Source organism: Chiloscyllium plagiosum, chromosome 11 (assembly GCF_004010195.1).
Source record: "Chiloscyllium plagiosum isolate BGI_BamShark_2017 chromosome 11, ASM401019v2, whole genome shotgun sequence".
Classification (NCBI taxonomy): Eukaryota; Metazoa; Chordata; class Chondrichthyes; order Orectolobiformes; family Hemiscylliidae; genus Chiloscyllium; species Chiloscyllium plagiosum.
The window spans coordinates 47,583,655-47,601,077 of NC_057720.1; the positions used below are offsets into that span (position 1 = coordinate 47,583,655).

Below are 17,423 nucleotides of genomic sequence, written 5' to 3' on the forward strand. Positions count from 1 at the left end.
AAATTTAGATGATACCATTCCCATGGTAGCCACCAATCATTTAATGCCTCATTTGCAGACAAAGTACTTTATGCCTGTGGGAAAAAACATTCATAATCAGATGACATGCCGGAATGTAGAAGATCCAGATTATGATGCAGGTTGCGGGCATGAATTGAGGGCATTAGATCCAAAGCTAATTCAGAAGGCTGGAAATGTGCATGGGATAGATTCGGAAATTGATGGAAATTATATCAAGCTGGATCATCAAAGGTTGTACTCAGAGACCAAGAGAAATAACACATAGAAGATGAGGGTAATAGGGCTGAAGATATAATTGCAGTGCCCACAGCAAAAATATCAGAAATTGACCACTTACTTTTATCGTTGATTCAGCGATGAATCTATTATCTCAGGAGGAGTGTGAAAGAAACCCCAAGCCGCATTTCCTTTGGCAAAACTGGTATGAAATTGACTATCCTTTTAGAAGGTTATGGGCCAAGTGCAAGGAAACGGGGTTAGCGCGGATGGATGGACATTTTGGTCGGCGTGGACTAGTTAGGACCAAAGGGCCTGTCTCCGTATTGTAAGTCTCTATGACTAGATGGTCTAATAACAATATTTCAGTATTAAGAAAAGTTAGTGTTAGAGTGGAATATGATAATGCAGCCTACTACTTGCCATTGCTCTGAGAAGGACAGAGCAAATTCTCCAGAAAGGAAGGGTTTGGCTGAGAAAAATAAGGTTAAATTGGGTCAACTTATTTATTGTAGGGATCACTAACAGTAAACCCGGCAATGATCAAGTAGTCAAAGAGCAGGAAGTGGTCATTAAGCAGAAAAAAAACAAATGATAAAATTTAGCCATCATTATGATAGAAATACCATAATTCAGGAGATTATGCAAATACTGATGGTCTTTTGAGATTTCCCATCAAGGTCTGCCTCATTTCTAACCACTGAATCATCTGTGAATGAGTGTACATACCAGTGTCAGCTAGAGACATTGGTGAAGAAACTCACATAGATCTAGTGCTCAGTGTTCAATTATGTTTTGAATGGGTGGCCTAAAAAGTCTGAAGAAAACAACCTGCAGGGATATTTCACATGTAGAAATGAAGCAAGGCTGTCTCCTATCCAGTTTACGAGGTATCAAGGTAGAGAGAGAGGTTTTTTGAGGAGTTTCATCCAGGCCACATGGGAGTACTCCAAAGATATGCAGGTCAGGTGAATTGGCCATGTTAAATTGCCCATAGTGTTAGGTGTATTAGCTAGAGGGAAAAGAGTCTGGGTGGGTTACCCTTCGGAGGGTCAGTGTGGACTGGTTGGGCTGAAGGGCCTGTTTCCACACTGTAGGTAATCTAATCTAAAATCTAGTCTGTATGAAAGCAGTAGCAAAAAGAGTTTTTTGAGATTCAAAGTTAGAAAGAAATATTGAAGAGTTGTGGAAAATCTGTTAAGTATCTCAGAATGTGAAATTATCCAACCAAGAATCATTGAATCATGCAGTCTAAAAGAGACCCTTCAGCCCATGGAATCTGCACTGACAAAACTACTCTAAAAATGCACAGGTCCAACTTTCCAACAAATGACCCATAGCCTTGAATGTTATGACATGTCAAGTGCTCACCCATACTTTTCAAAGGTTATGGCATGGTGGCACAATGGTTAGCACTGCTGCCTCACAGTCCCAAGGACGCAGATTCTACTCCAGCCTTGGGTGACTGTCTGCATGGAGTTTGCCAATTCTCCCCATGTCGGCATGGGGTTCTTCCGGGTGTGCCAGTTCCTTCGCACACTCCAAAGATGTGCAGGTTAGGTGGATTGGCTATGATAAACACAGGGCTATGGGTGCCTGGGTGGATAATCTTCAGAGAATTGGTGCAGACTTGATGGGCTGAATGGCCTCCTTCTGAACTTAGGGATTCTAGGAAACATGGTACCCCACGACTGAAACTTAGAGAGTTCAACACTGTTCAAAAAGTCATGCTGGACAAACCACAAAGGTCGTAAGTAGTATATGCTTGGGATTATTGTAAAGAAACTGGATGTTTTGACAATAAAGAGTGGAGAGAAACTCCCTCGGTGTCATAAGAATTATTTGCTTTAAAGAGGAAATATGACAATGGGAGAGCACATAGCAACCTCCCACCATGGAAATTCCTTCCACAGCAAAGTCAAGTCAAATTAGCTTTTTAATCAAAAAGAACGAGAATGGCTGCTGATATCACAAAATCCCACAGCATCAGAAAATAAACCATGGTCTTTGTTGAAGAAGACAAATCAATGCCACAGTCCCAACCATTTAGGTGGAATTGGCAATCAGAGTCAAGTGTTCAGATTTGATAGTTATAAACATTGAGAGAACAGTCAACAAGTCAATAGGCATGATAGACAGCAAGAGAACTATGCCAGATGGAAGATAGTTAATAGAAAGTGTGGAGGCAGAAAGAGAAAAAATCTTGTTCTAAACACATTTTCTTGGCAAATGGTGTTTTTATTAAACACTTAGGTGTTAAAGGTAAACAATAAATTTTATGTGCAAATTACTCTGGCAGTATTGGTCAAATGTGCTTACATTGGTTGTATTATAGTAAACAAGCATGAAATCCATTCTCCTAAATTTTCAGGTTATCTCATTTAATCATTTTGTATTCTAGAACCTGTGTAAGTGTATTTTTTAAACATTTCAATGGGTAATACGTTGCAATATCTGTGCATTTTGTAATATTGCCTTTTCTGTTGGGTAAGTATATAGACAGTTCATTCAATAATGATTGTCTGCAGTTGAGCATGTGCTAATTTTACTCAGTACAATGCACACACACAAACACATAAAAATCTATTACAGCATCTTGGTTCATTTTGTTCCTAATGACAAAGTCACAAGAAAGATGAGGTCTTACAAACGAGTGAGGTAGGATGTTGAAAAACTGGAATTCTAGAGTTGTAACCTTGGAATTACTTCCTGTGTCACTTGGCAGTGAGGGTAGGAATAGGAAGATGATACAGTTAAACATGTGGTTAAAGTGCTGGTGTAGGAGGGAAAGCTTCAATTTTGTGGATTAATGGGATCTCTTCCAAGGCAGGTGGGACCTGTACAAGGACAGGTATTGTCTAAATCGGAGGGGCACAAATATCCTGGCAGGGTGGTTTGCTAGTGCCACTCGAGTGGTTTTAAACTAGTGTGGCAGGGGGCTGGAGATCAGAGCAGTAAGTCAGCAAGTGAAATGACTGAACAGGAGTCAGAGACTAACGTCAGTAAGGCGAAGAGGAAAAACAGACAGAAGGGGTTATGAACACAGTGGGACTGGCAGTCTGAGGCCTATTTGTTTTCATGTGAGGAGTATGACAGGTAAGGCAGATGAACTTTGAGCATGGATTAATAACTATGACATTGCTGCAACTAGAGAGACTTGGGCAAGATCAGAACAAGACTGGCAAGCTTAACATTCTAGGATTTTGATGTTTCAGGAGTGATAGAAAAGAAGGTAGAAGAGGTTGGGGAGTTGCATCACTGATTAGGGAGAATATCATGGCTGTACTGAAGGAGGACACCATGGAGCGCTCACCCAATGAGGTCATATGGATAGAGCTCAGGAATAGGAAGGGTACAATCACTTTGATAGCATTGTATCACACGCCTTCCAACAGCCAGCAGCTGATCGAGGATCAGATATGTGAACAAATAACGGAAAAATGTAAAAAATAACAGGGTTGTCATAGTAGGTGATTTTAACCTCCTCATATTGACTGATATTTGCCTAGTACCAGGAGTTTGGATGGAATGGAACTTTTCAAGTCTGTCCAGCTTGGTTTTTTGAAATAATACGCGAAGAATTCAACTAGGTAAAGGGCCATACCGAACTGGTATGGAGGAATGAGCTTGGCCAGGTGATCAAAGTTTTAATGGGGGAGCATTTCAGCAACAGTGACCATAATTCTATAAGTTATAAGTTACCTATGATATGGAGATGCTAGTGTTGGACTGGAATGGACAAAGTCAAAAGTCACATGTTTATAGTCCAACAGGTTTATTTAAAATCACAAGCTTTTGAAATACTGCTCCTTCAGTAATCAAAAATTATACAAACTAATTAAGATACAGGGATAATTGTATGCAATTAGCTTGTATAGTTTTTGATTATTTGTTATTTTGATTAGACCCGTGTCATGCAACTCTGATACCTACTCATGTTATGCTAGCCATTTGGTTTGTCGCTAACACCATCTTATTTTTGATTATTTGTACCTGTCTCTGCCTTAATTAACCAGTTCATAGGTCATCCCTTCACTTGTTATTCAACGTGTTGACGCTCTACTCACACTATTTGTACTTATCTATTGACATACTTAATTACCTAAAATTACCTACCGAATATCTCTCTGCCTATATATTCTGTGCCTGCATGCCTCCCTCCACTGCTCAGTGGTTAGCACTGCAGCCTCACAGGGAGGGATTCCAGCCTTGGGCGGCTGTCTGTGTGGAGTTTGCACGTTCTCCCCACGTCTGCATGGGTTTGCTCTGGGTGCTCCAGTTTCCTCCCACAATGATGTGCAGGTCAGGTGGATTGTCCATGCTAAACTGCATCGTGTTGGGTGCATTAGTCAGAGGGAAATAGGTCTGGATGGGTTACTCTCCCGAGGGTTGGTGTAGACTTGTATGTCTGAAGGGACTGTTTCCACACTGTAGGGCATCTAATCTAATCTAATGAAGGAACAGTGCTCCAAAAGCTTGTGATTTTAAATAGACCTGCTGGGCTGTAACCTGGTGTCGTTTGACTTCTGACTAAGTTACTTATGAATACAGAAAAGGGTAGTTAGAACATAGAATATAGAAAGGTACAGCACAGAACAGGCCCTTTGGCCCACGATATTGTGCCGAGGGTTAATCCTAATGTAAAATAAATAACTTAACCAACGCACACCTCAACTCACTGCTATCTATGTGCATGTCCACCAGTCGCTTAAATGTCTCTAATGACTCTGCTTCCACCAGCAACTCTGGCAACGCATTCCTGCATTCACAACTCTCTGTGTAAAGAACCTTGCTCTGACATACCCTCTATACCTTTCTCCTAATATCTTAAAACTATGACCCACGTACCAGTCAATCCTGCCCTTGGGAAAAGTCTCTGGCTATTGACTCTACCTACTCCTCTCATCATCTTGTATACCTTGATCAGGTCTCCTCTCTTCCTCCTCTCCAGAGAGAAAAGTCCGAGCTTATTCAACCTCTCTTCATGCGGCAAGCCCTCAAGTCCAGGCAGCATCCTGGTAAACCTTCTTGCACCCTCTCCAAAGTCTCTGTTTCTTTCCAATAGTAGGGCGACTAGAACTGGACACAATATTCCAAGTGTGGTCTCACCAGGGAGTTGTAGAGCTGCAGCAAAACCTCGTGACTCTTAAACTCGATCCCCCTGTTAATGAAAGCAAAGGAACCATATGCACCTATCCACTTAGGTGGCAACTTTGAGGGATTAATGTACTTGCACACCAAGATCCCTCTGTTCCTCCACACTGCCAAGAATTCTGTCTTTAATCCTATATTCAATATTCGAGTTTGACCTTACAAAATGCATCACTTCGCATTTATCCAGGTTGAATTTAATCTGTCATTTCTCAGCCCAGCTGTGCATCCTGTCTTTGTCACTCTGCAGCCTGCAATGGCCCTTGATACTATCAATGGCACCTCCAAGCTTTGTGTCATCTGCAAATTTACGAAACCACCTGTCAACCACCTCATCCAAGTCATTTATAAAAACTACAAAAACAAAGGCCCAAGAACAGAGCCCTGCAGGACCCCACTCAACACTAATCTCCAGGTAGAATACTTTCCATCTACAATCACTCTCTGCCTTCTGTCAGCCAACCAATTCTGAATCCATATAGCCAAATCTCCCTGTATCCCATACTTCCTGACTTTATGAATGAGCCTACCATGGGGAACTTTATCAAAGTAGATTTCCTCAGTTGTTTGAGGGTAAATCCGCGTCTGTCATGTGGGCATCTTATAAAGGCGAGATGATTAGAGTTCAGGACCAGCCTGGTTCTGTAAAAATAATGAATAAGGATGGCAAGAATCAGGAAGCTTATGGGTGGCACGGTGGCACAGTGGTTAGCACTGCTGCCTCACAGCGCCAGAGACCCAGGTTCAATTCCCGCCTCAGGCGACTGACTGTGTGGAGTTTGTACATTCTCCCCGTGTCTGCGTGGGTTTCCTCCGGGTGTTCCGGTTTCCTCCCACAGTCCAAAGATGTGCAGGTCAGGTGAATTGGCCATGCTAAATTGCCCGTAGTGTTAGGTAAGGGGTAAATGTAGGGGTATGGGTGGGTTGCGCTTCGGCGGGTCGCTGTGGACTTGTTGGGCCGAAGGGCCTGTTTCCACACTGTAATGTAATGTAATGTAATCTAATCTAAATGATAAGAGAAATTGAGAGCTCATTCAAAAAGAAAAAGGAGATGAAGAGCTTATGCCCGAAACGTCAATTCTCCTGCCCGTCGGATGCTGCCTGACCAGCTGTGCTTTTCCAGCGCCACACTTTTCAACTCTGATCTCCAGCATCTACAGTCCTCACTTTCTCCTAGTATATGTAAGGTTTAGGAAACTGAAGACAGACAGAGCCCTGGAAGAATACAGAGACAGCAGGAAAGAACTGAAATAAAGAATTAAGAGGGCTAGAAGGGCCATGAATTGTCTTTAGCAAAGAGCATTAAGGAAAACCATAGGGCATTTTAGATACATAAAGAGCAAAGGGTAGCGCCATTCAAGGATAAAGGAAGAATTTTATGCATGGAGCCAGAGGAAGTGGGTGAGGTCCTGAACGAATACTTTGCAACGGTATTTACAAAGGACAAGGACATGATAGATGGTGAGTCTTGGGAGGGGTATGTTGATATTCTGAGGCAAGTCAATATAAAAATGGTGTTCAGTGTCTTTAAAAGCATTAAGATAGATAAGTCCCCAGGCCCTGGTGGGACCTATCCCAGAATGCTGAGGGAGACGGGTGAGGAAATTGCTGGGGTCTTGACGGAGATCTTTTTATCCAGTTTGGTCACAGGAGAGGTCCCAGAAGACTGGAGAATAATCAACATTGCTCCATTGTTTAAGGGCACAGGGATATTCTGGGAAATTAGAGACTAGTGAGCCTTATGTCAATGGTAGGGGAATTATTGGAGAAGCATCTTTGGGATAGGATTTACTTACATTTAGAAAAATATGGACTAATTAGCAATAGGCAGCATGACTTTGTGCAGGGGAGGTTGCGGCTCACAAACGTGATTGAGCTTTTTGAGCAGGTGTCCAAGATGATTGATGAGAGCAGGGTAGCACATGCTGTCTATATTAACGTCAGCAAGGCCTTTGAGAAAGTGCCTCATGGTAGGCTAATACAAAAGGTGAATTCACATGGGATCCATAGTGAACTGGTGAGATGATCCAGAACTGGCTCAGTCATGGAAGAGAGAGTGGTTGAAGGGTGTTTTTCTGACTGGCGATCTGTGCCAGTGGTGTTTGTAATATATATAAAATATATGTAAATGATTTGAAGGTGAATGTACGTGGTCCCATTAGTACGTTTGCGGATGAACAAAGATTGGGGGAGTGGCAGATAGAGTGGAGGAAATACCAAGGATACAGCAGGATATAGATGGCAGATAAGTTTAACCCGGACAAATGCAAAGTGATGTATTTTGAAAGATCTAATGTAGGAGGAAAGTATACAGTAAATTGAAGAACCCTTATCAACATCAACATATGGAGGAATCGAGGCGTACAGGTCCACAGTTCCCTGAAAGTGGCAACATGAGTGGATAAAGTTAAAAATTACACAACACCAGGTTAAAGTCCAACAGGTTTAATTGGAAGCACTATCATTCAGAGCGCCGCTCCTTCTTCAGCTGCTTGTGATGGTTGTGTTCAGATGGATAAGATTGTCAAGGCAACATAGGGCATGCTTGTCTTCATCAGTGAAGCACTGAGTATATAAATTGGCATGTCATGTTGCAGCTATACAGAACTTTAGTTAGGCCACATTGGAATATTGTGTTTAGTTCTGGTTGCCACATTACAAGGATTAGAGGCTTTGAAGAAGGTACAGAAACAGTTTACTAGCACATTGCTTGGTTTGGAGGATAGTAACTATGAAGAGAGATTGGACAAATTAGATTTATTTTCTCTTGAACACCACGGATGAAAGTCAATCTGACAGAAGTTTACAAAATTAACACAGTTAGAGTAGATAGTCAGTCTTTTTCCCAGGGTGGATATGTCAATTTCTAAGGAACGTAGGTTTAAGTTAGAAGGGGGTAAGCTTAAAGGAGATGTGAGAGGCAGGTTTTTTAGATAGAGGGTGATAAGTGCCTGGAATGTGCTGCTGGAGATGGTGGTGGAGATGGACATAACAGTTGAGAGGCATCTTGACAGATATAGGAACAGCCAGGGAATACAGGGATACAGACTGAGTTGAGGCAAAGGCTTTAAGTTTAGGACGGCATCATGTGTAAGCAGAGTCTTGGTGGGCTGCAGGGCTTCTTCCTGTGCTGTACTGTTCTTGTTCTTTATTTCTTCTTTGTTCTTATCAATTACTGCTTTGTTAAAAGTCCAAGTCCATGTCAAGGTTGCTTACAGATGGATGTAGGAAACATCCTGTGATAAACAGGATGTGGAAGCATTGGAAAAGGTGCAGAGGAGATTTACCAGGATGTTGCCTGGTCTGGAGGAAAGGCTGAGAGACTTGAACCTGTTCTCATTGACAACAAGAAGGCTAAGAGGGGATTTGATAAAGACATACAAGATGATCAGAGGATTAGATAGGGTAGACAGTGAAAGTCTTTTTCCTAGGATGATGACGTCAGCGTGTACGAGGGGGCATAACTACAAATTGAGGGATGATAGATTTAAGACAGATGTCAGAAGCAGGTTCTTTACGCAGAGAGTGGTAAAAGCGAGGAATGCCCTACTTGCTAACGTAGTCAACTCAGCCACATTAGGGAGATTGAAACAATCCTTAGATAAGCTCATGGATGATTTTGGGATAGCGTAGGGGAACGAGCTGAGAATAGTTCACAGGTCGGTGCAACATCGATGGCCGAAGGGCCTGTTCTGCACTGTATTGTTCTACGTTCTATAAATAAAGTCACATTTTACCTAAGAGCAGAAAAAGTCACAATTTCAAAAAATTTCAGGCATCTTCGAAAAAAAACAATTTGCCAGTAGTTTAAGTTCTCTGGTAAAATTTATAATATTTAAACTTTTCAGAGACAAGAAGCCACTGAGCTTAATATTTTCATTTTTATCTTGTTTTAGAAAATTTGAGTGTGTTCATATATTGCAGTGTAATCATTTGATTATCTCAAACCAGAACTATGACGTCTTAGTCCGAATTACATTGTAAATTAATGTATTACATTTGAAGCAGCTTATTGAAATACAGCAATCTGTTGACATACAAGAACAGAACACTTTTGTTATATTTGAATTAGTCAATTTTAAGCAAAACTGTAAATAAACATGGAAACAAAAGAAATTGCAAGTTTTTGATTAGCAAAAGGAGTTCCATAGAAGTAAAAAAATCTTTCATAGCTCTGAAACAATCAAGAGTTTGCATTTCATGTATACTATTGGTGCTTACCACCATTGGTTTGCAGATGCCAAGGCGGACTATGCCAGTCGGAGCGTCTTTCAGAGCCTGAACAGCTTCCCCCAAAGCAGTATTCTCTAGATTGTGATCATTCACAAAGACGAGCCGATCCCCAGGTAGCACCCTGCCATCACAGTCAGCAACCCCACCAACCACCAAAGAGCGAATAACAATAACAGTGCGTGCGGGATCTAAAGGATCCTGCAGAGGGAGCCAAAGACCATAAGAAGTTAGTTAGACAAAAAGATCGAAAGCAGGCTTAGGTAAAGATGCATAGCACATATGGACTGCGCACAGCTACAAGCATATATTAATCACAAAATTTCTTTGCAATATACTTTAACCAAGCTTCAATCTATAAATATTACTGAACATACATACTTTCCAGGCAGTTTATTTTGCATAAGCATGCCACATTTGCCAACATAGTCACAGCTAATTTATGAGTAGCCAGCATTTTTTGAAAAAGGAAAACAAAATTTCATTAAATGCAAAACAATACTGATAACAAATCAAGCAACATTTATCAGTCAAGGAAAAATGACTTAAAGGAAATTCGAGCAAGCATAACATATCGTGGTGCCACGATACCAACAGAATGTTTTTGATAGGGTTCAACATGCAATTAGCACCCAGTCACAGCAACACCATCAGGTAAGGTCCTCCATGGAACTACATTCGTTCAGGAATGAAAAGAGAAGCTCCAACTGCAGCCATCAGCCCCAGCCACTCATGTCTTTATCACTCCTCAGCAGGCTGAGAAACAGGAATGGCAACAATTGTCTGACAACTTAATAAATTGCACAAAGGGAAGAATAATGAAATTTCAAAAAGGAATTAGGAAGATTAAGAGTTTTTGAAAAAATTCTATGAAGATTTCCAAAATGAAATCTACAAATGAAATGTGAGGTGTGAAAAATGGTTACTTCAAGGAGAATTTTAACAGATGTTATTTTATAAATGCAGAAGTAATTCACTGTCACTGAACAACATGCATTTTTAAAAAAAACTGAAACAGCTCCTGGTGAAAAAGTATTTAACACCTTTTTACTAGTTTCACTTTGAAAATGATACATTATTATCCTAAGGCACAGGTCAGAAAATAAACACCAGGTGAGCACACTGCATTTAAGTTTGCATAATGTGAGAATCTTTTTCTTCCTTAGCCAAAAGCAATGTGGGTAGACAGTGTGCTAAAAGTAATTTACATTGGATTATAGAGGATAGTAGAAGCTTCAAACTAACAGAACATTGTACTGTCTGCTAGCATGTTTCACAAGTCAAAAAATAAGACAAGGATAAGCAAAAAGTAAACCTATAACACAGTGTTAAGAAATTTGGTTTCTCCTTGCGGTTGGTGATTGCTATGATCGGTACTCTGAGAAATTGTGTTTTGGAAAATACAACTGCTCTTTGTAAAGAAAAAATGAATTACATAAATGTTAAACCATTGATATCACAAAATCTTTGTTCCATACATATTATTCTATTTAGTGTATTTTATGAAAAACTTCTTATCCTGTTTTTTACACAAAATAGCGCACACAGTCAACAAGACTGAACTACTTATGCACTGGAATAAGTTCATCATATCTGACATTAACATGTATGTTGCACTTTATAGAAGTTAAGAAACGTGCAATTCAGTCAAGCAACTTGAAAAGATATTTTCGAATTTTACATAGTGAAAATCTGATAAATTAAGAATTTAAATTTTCTGAAGCAATAACTTGTAGTTCCTCATTCCAACAAAGTAATTGGAGATATAAAGCTTTAACCAAATCAAACTTATTTGGCTTTTACTTCAAGTTAATAATACTTCAACCATTTATAAACTAGGAATTCTAAAACTTCTGCACATCCTGCTGTAAAAATAAGCCAAACAAAACCAAATTACAGTCAGTCCTCAATTTGACGTGAACTACGAAAATCCTATGTTAAGGGTGCACATGCGTAAAATAGATTGCAAAATACTGGTAAATTCCTACCATCATTGTTCTTAAACATGGACTCAGCTATGAATAATAAACAGTGGAATTTAACAGAGATATACTTAGACTGGAAAAATAGATTGCAATTTTGTTAGCTGTTGGTCCTTATCAAACAAGGATAAGGGCTAACAAGGATTTAAAGAATGGCCTCCGAAAACAATAAAAGCTAATTAGATGAGAACAAGAATACATGAACGGAAGTAAGCCATTTTCATCATTCGTTGGACAGCGACTGATCTGCGACCTCACTCCACATACTCATCACTAGATCTCACCACTTTGGATTACCCTACATTATTATTTTAGATCTAAAACGAATAACCCTGTAATACATTGCATTAAATTCCATTTGCCAAAGTTTTAGACAGCGCTTGATTCATCAATATCTCTTGGCAACTTTATGCTCCATCTATACTGCTAACTATACCAATTATCTTTCTGTCATTATCCCCTACTCTGTGTCGCCTGCCATTCAACCCATGTCCTTACCTCTCCCCAGCCTAGCCCCATCGCCACCCCGCTATTATCACCCTCCACATTCCTGATGAAAGGCTTATGCCCAAAACATTGACTCTCCTGCTCCTCGGATGCTGCCTGACCTGCTGTGCTTTACTAGCACCACACTTTTCGACTCTGACTCTCCAGCATCTGCAGTCCTCACTTTCTCCAAATCAATAACTTGCCTTGAACTCATGGGCTTCAAATTTAGCTTGACGTCTCTGGGCAAATATCTTTGGTAAATTGATATAAACAACAGAGAGACAATCCTTTCTTTGTCCACTTCTCCAGTTAGCTCGTCAGAAAATTCATTCAGTTTCATCAGGCATAACTTAATTATAAAAATCCAAGAGAAGTTTGGAAGACTGTAGTTAGAACATCTGTAATGTTCTCACCCACCTCTTTTAAAACACTGGAATGGAAGACATCTGGTCCCAAGGATTTAACACTTTTTGGTCCGATTAATTTATTCATTAACAATGCCTTGCAATGTTAATATTGTTGAGTTTGTGACTCAATAATAGTCTGCTTAGTCTCTCTTATATAAATAGTGATAAAAAGTAATTCCTCACCATGAATGACATTTATCTTCATTAAGAACAGCATAATTAGCAGTTTAAAGATTCTCAATTGTTTCTGATCACCTTACTTTCTCTTTAAAAGTTTTTTTTTGGTGTTGATTTTGATATCCCTTACCAGTTTCATTTCATACTTTCCTTTGATTGCTCATGAATCCAAATTGCCACCTTTCCGCTATTTTTTGTATCTTTCACTGCTACTGGAAACTTTTTTTTTGCATTACTATATTTCACTTCTACTTTTACATTGTATTTTACCTCTGTCAACCTCTTGCTTGGCAAAAACTCTTGCCAATTAGGTATATATTAATAATAATCAATATTATTGTTTTGAACGCTTTCCAGTGATAACCTGACATTGTCCCCATTAACAGATCTTCCCAATTCACTACAATGATGTCTGCAAAACTGAAATCCAGAACTTTTGTTGCTGGTTTATGTTTCTCACGTTCAAGCACTTCATTGAATTTGATAATAATAATCGTTATTCGATAAACTTGAAATATAAATTATATTTTTAAAATAAAAAAAACTTTGAAGTTCAGAGATCTCTGCATACATGCTATCCAAATTTAGAAACTAGACAGAAGATTTGCACCCAGTCATCTGTTGTTGGTGTACTGGAATAAATCAGAAGACAACACACAATGAAGCTCTGTGGTATAAGTCCAGGCAAATGTATCATCTGATGTACATGCCATACATACTCAAGTAATAGTCGATCGCATGTAAAGGTTGACCCCCTATTTTTGGCAAATAACTTGGAATTGTCCATATATCTCATGAAAAAGTCAACCCTAGTTCTTCACAGATAACAGATCAACATTTATGAGTCAGTACACCAGCTGTCACATCCCGCTCCAGCTTTCCAATCTGCCAGTTGTTCGGCTCCGCTCCCAGTCTTCCAGTCCGGTGCCTGTTGCGTTCCGTTCTGGGTTTTCAGAATTACCATAATTCATTTTTTTTCCTTTATTTGTTTGAAGATCGATTGGGCTTCTGTTAATGATACGGTATGAATTTTGATACGGTATGAATTTTAATGAGCATGAATTTCAACCCCTCAAAACAGTATCCATGTAACTGTTGACTCCGTATACTTAACCTTAAGAAATAGTCAAAAAATTAACTATTACTCAAGTATACATGGGAGTTTGCCGTGTTCTAAACTTATACATGACAGAGCAACAGAGATCTGTCAGTCATCAACTGGTAGATTGTAAGCATCCTGTTTTTCAGCACAATACATTTCACGTCCAACACTTGCAGGTATCATAACACGCTGGGGTGCAGCATTTTGGAGATCTGCTCTGTTCCAATACAAACTCGTTCTTGGCTTTATAACCAGTGTGTAATTGGACTGGACAATACCATAAGAAGAAACTTAGAATTTTCTACATAAATCAACATTAATCATATTTATCAATGCTAATTCTCTAAATAAACATCACACCAAAAAAACACTATTACCTAACAGAGTTTGAGAAATTATCACAAGCAATCAAATTCACAATAAAATATATTTTTGCCAATGTATTCATGTATATTCCCTATTCTGCCGCAGTATTTTGAACTACAAGCAATTTTTAAACCCTTACTTTCCAGTAGTTGCAACAAGTCAAAGCAAACATCATATCAAGCTATGAGTCTTCTAAATAATCTTACTTTGACAGTACACAACACACCAGTCAATGCATGACTTAACAGCCTTTAATTAACTTCACCATTCCTACTGAAACACCCCCTTCAAGGAAAACTAGGGAATGATTCAAAGAGGAGAAGCTGCACTGCAAATCCACAGGTGCCAAACTCAGAAAGAGTGACTTAAATTTCAAACAAACCTTTGACTGAGAGACTTTCTATAAGTCCATCAGAATCATAAAAACACTTTTTTGACCATGTTTAAATGGCCTATTCTCAGTTTGTCTCTATCAATAGGTTGGCGTTGGAAAAGCACAGCAGGTCCGGCAGCAACCAAAGAACAGGAGAGTCAATGTTTTGGGCATGAGCCCTTCATCAGGAATGAAGAACTTACTCTCAAAATGTCGACTCTCCTGCTCCTCGGATGCTGCCTGATCTGTTGTTTGTAGGATTAATCACCTACTATTTTTCAAGTAGGCAAAAGGTGACCTCCAGGGGACTTATGAAAAAAATAGGAGGATACAAGAGTCCAAAGTTTTTGAACAAACAAGAATTTACATTACAATTTAGAACAGTAATGCAATCTACAATACATGTTGAACTTATTTCTAATACTTTGCCATAGAAGGCTGTCAAGGTGGGTCATTGAGTATGTTCAGATAAACAAATGTTTAATCAGTAAATGAATGAAAGGTTATGGGGATAAGGCAAGAAAGTCGACTTGAGCTTTATCAGATGAGCCTCTATTTTATTGAATGACAGCACAGACTCAATGGACCAAATGATCTGCTTTTGTTCTACATCTTATAGTTTTATGCGGTAAACGCAGTCAATATGCAGAGACTAAACATCCCATAGCACACATCAAATACAATCAAGGCAGATCTCAGTTTTCTCAGCAATTCCCCTTAATCATCACTGATACATCAGGACATCAAATCTTATTAAACCTCAAAGAATGATTACAATTCTTCACTGTTGCTGATCTGGCCTTCTCAAGAGCAACTCTATTGTGGGCTGTCTCAATGACTGCACCTGCACTAATCCATGCTCCCACAGGCTGTCATAAACACACTCCACCAAATATTCACAGTTACTACTCCAGACTTTCTTCAGCAGCTACTTTGTACAAGCTAAACCTTTATGTGGGTTTTTCCAAGCTCCCGCCACATTCGCTGCATCAAGCAGTTACTGCTTTTCAATCCCCATTTTCAGCTACACTGATCGATTAGTAGCACACAGTTCCTTCTGAGTTGGCACAGCATCCAGCACATTTCCAAACCCTGACAACTGAGAGATATTCAACTCCTGTAGGACTTCTCCAAGCATGCTAATGACACAGAGCGGATGTAATTTAATTGCCTCTAGCAGCACAGCAAATAGTATGGCCTGACATGGAGTCTGCTCCAATCTATCTCTCTTGCTTCAGCTAACAGTAAGGCTGCTGCTAGCAACTGCCTCAGCTTGTGTGAGCTGGTACTTCTACTTCCTAAGTCCTAGCTACGTTGAGTTATTCCACACTGGATCCCTCAACTACATCACCTCAGTACACTTCAGTTGACTTCCCTGCAGTATAGCTACAATATCAGCACTTCTAATACTGAGTGCACATGTCTGTCTCAAACTCGCTAGTGTTCAGTCACCGTCTTTTTAACTGGTTTAATGAGACCCCCAAATTGACCTGAGTGAATTGTAGAAAGCCAAACAAAAAACCCTCCCCTTATTGTTGGACAGAATTGAAGGTTACTAACTCTTCAAATCAGTCAGATGGAAAGAATTAGAAGTCATACTGTCACAGAATGTTGGAAATAAATTTATCACAGTGGTTATATATAATAAAAAGGCAAGAACCAACCATTATAGAACACTTCCTTATAAAGAAAAGCTTCACAAACTGATAATCAACAAGGACTGCATGCAAACACTGACCTTCCAAAACTTGGCAAGAACATTCAACAATGTTATAATAATAGAAGGCAGCCAGTTTTGTTACTAGAGCAATTTAGTTTATTGGCACCAATGTTGCACGAGAAATAATTCATAATTATGCCAATATACTGTCAAGTTAAACAAAACCTTTCTTCTGAGATACTTCACTGAATCATTTCAAATTACTTTTATTACAATCAGTAACACAGTTACAACAATCAATATTCCTATGATCATGGAGAACTGTTAGAAAGGTTCTTTAAAATCAAAGATCACATCTATTCAATCATGATATACTTTACTCATGAATATACTATTATCATTTTTACATTAAGCAATATTCTAAGTTACAACAAAATGCATAATTGCCAAGTAAAACTGTTTTACAATTCAACTCTTTTTGTTGAGATGAGTAGACTTGAGATTTCTGATACATTTCAAAGTCAATGCAGAGTAGTCAGTTTTTTCTTTATAATCCATCTTCCATTGCACACGTTGTGTTAACAATGAAGATGCATGTAAAACTTGCACCCCATAGAGTGTAGTACTGTGTACAGTTTCCCAGACAGCTTGTAGGGAAGAGTTCTATTCTTCATAATGTCATATCAAACCAAAATAAATACTGCAAAGAATTCATTCAAATGATGATTTATCTAAAATAATAATTAATCTTCCATGATTGATAAGTACTTTTATATTCTTGAATGTAGCTTGGAATTTTCCTCAAGTTTCTCCACAGATACAGTGGTTACAATTCAATAGAGACTAATAAGTTTCAGTTATTAGCTGAAAGAATGACACAAGATTTCACATTTTCAACTTGTATGTGCATCAAATAGCTAAGTGATTTAATTTGATCATGTGATGAATACATCACATTCATCATCCACCCCTAATTGCCCATGAACATGGCTTTGTGAACCACTGAAATCCTTGGTGTACAATTACACCCACAATGTTGTTCAGAAGGGAGTTCCTGGATTTGGCCCATGAACCACTGCTACTGTGCATTGGTGGATGAAGAGAATTAATGTTCAAGGTGATGGATAGGATGCTAATCAAGCAGGCAGCTTATTCCTGCATGGTGTCGAGTTTCTTAAAATTTGTTGGAGCTGCATTCAGCCAGGTAAGTGGAGAATATTCCATCTCTATTTCCATATTGCCAGGTAGA

At 39.2% G+C, this 17,423-nt stretch overlaps 1 protein-coding gene across 3 annotated transcripts in view; it reads right to left on the reverse strand.

The window, feature by feature from the left end:
• Positions 1-17,423, reverse strand: part of patj (PATJ crumbs cell polarity complex component) — a 396,330-nt gene that overhangs the window by 283,247 nt on the left and 95,660 nt on the right. For 2 of the 3 annotated variants that reach the window (XM_043699257.1, XM_043699256.1), the window contains exon 19: positions 9,610-9,819. The exons of the other annotated variant lie outside the window; for it this stretch is intronic. In XM_043699257.1, coding sequence (XP_043555192.1) covers positions 9,610-9,819 — 210 coding nt within the window. The remainder of the gene's footprint in view (positions 1-9,609; positions 9,820-17,423) is intronic. 3 annotated transcript variants of the gene reach the window in all.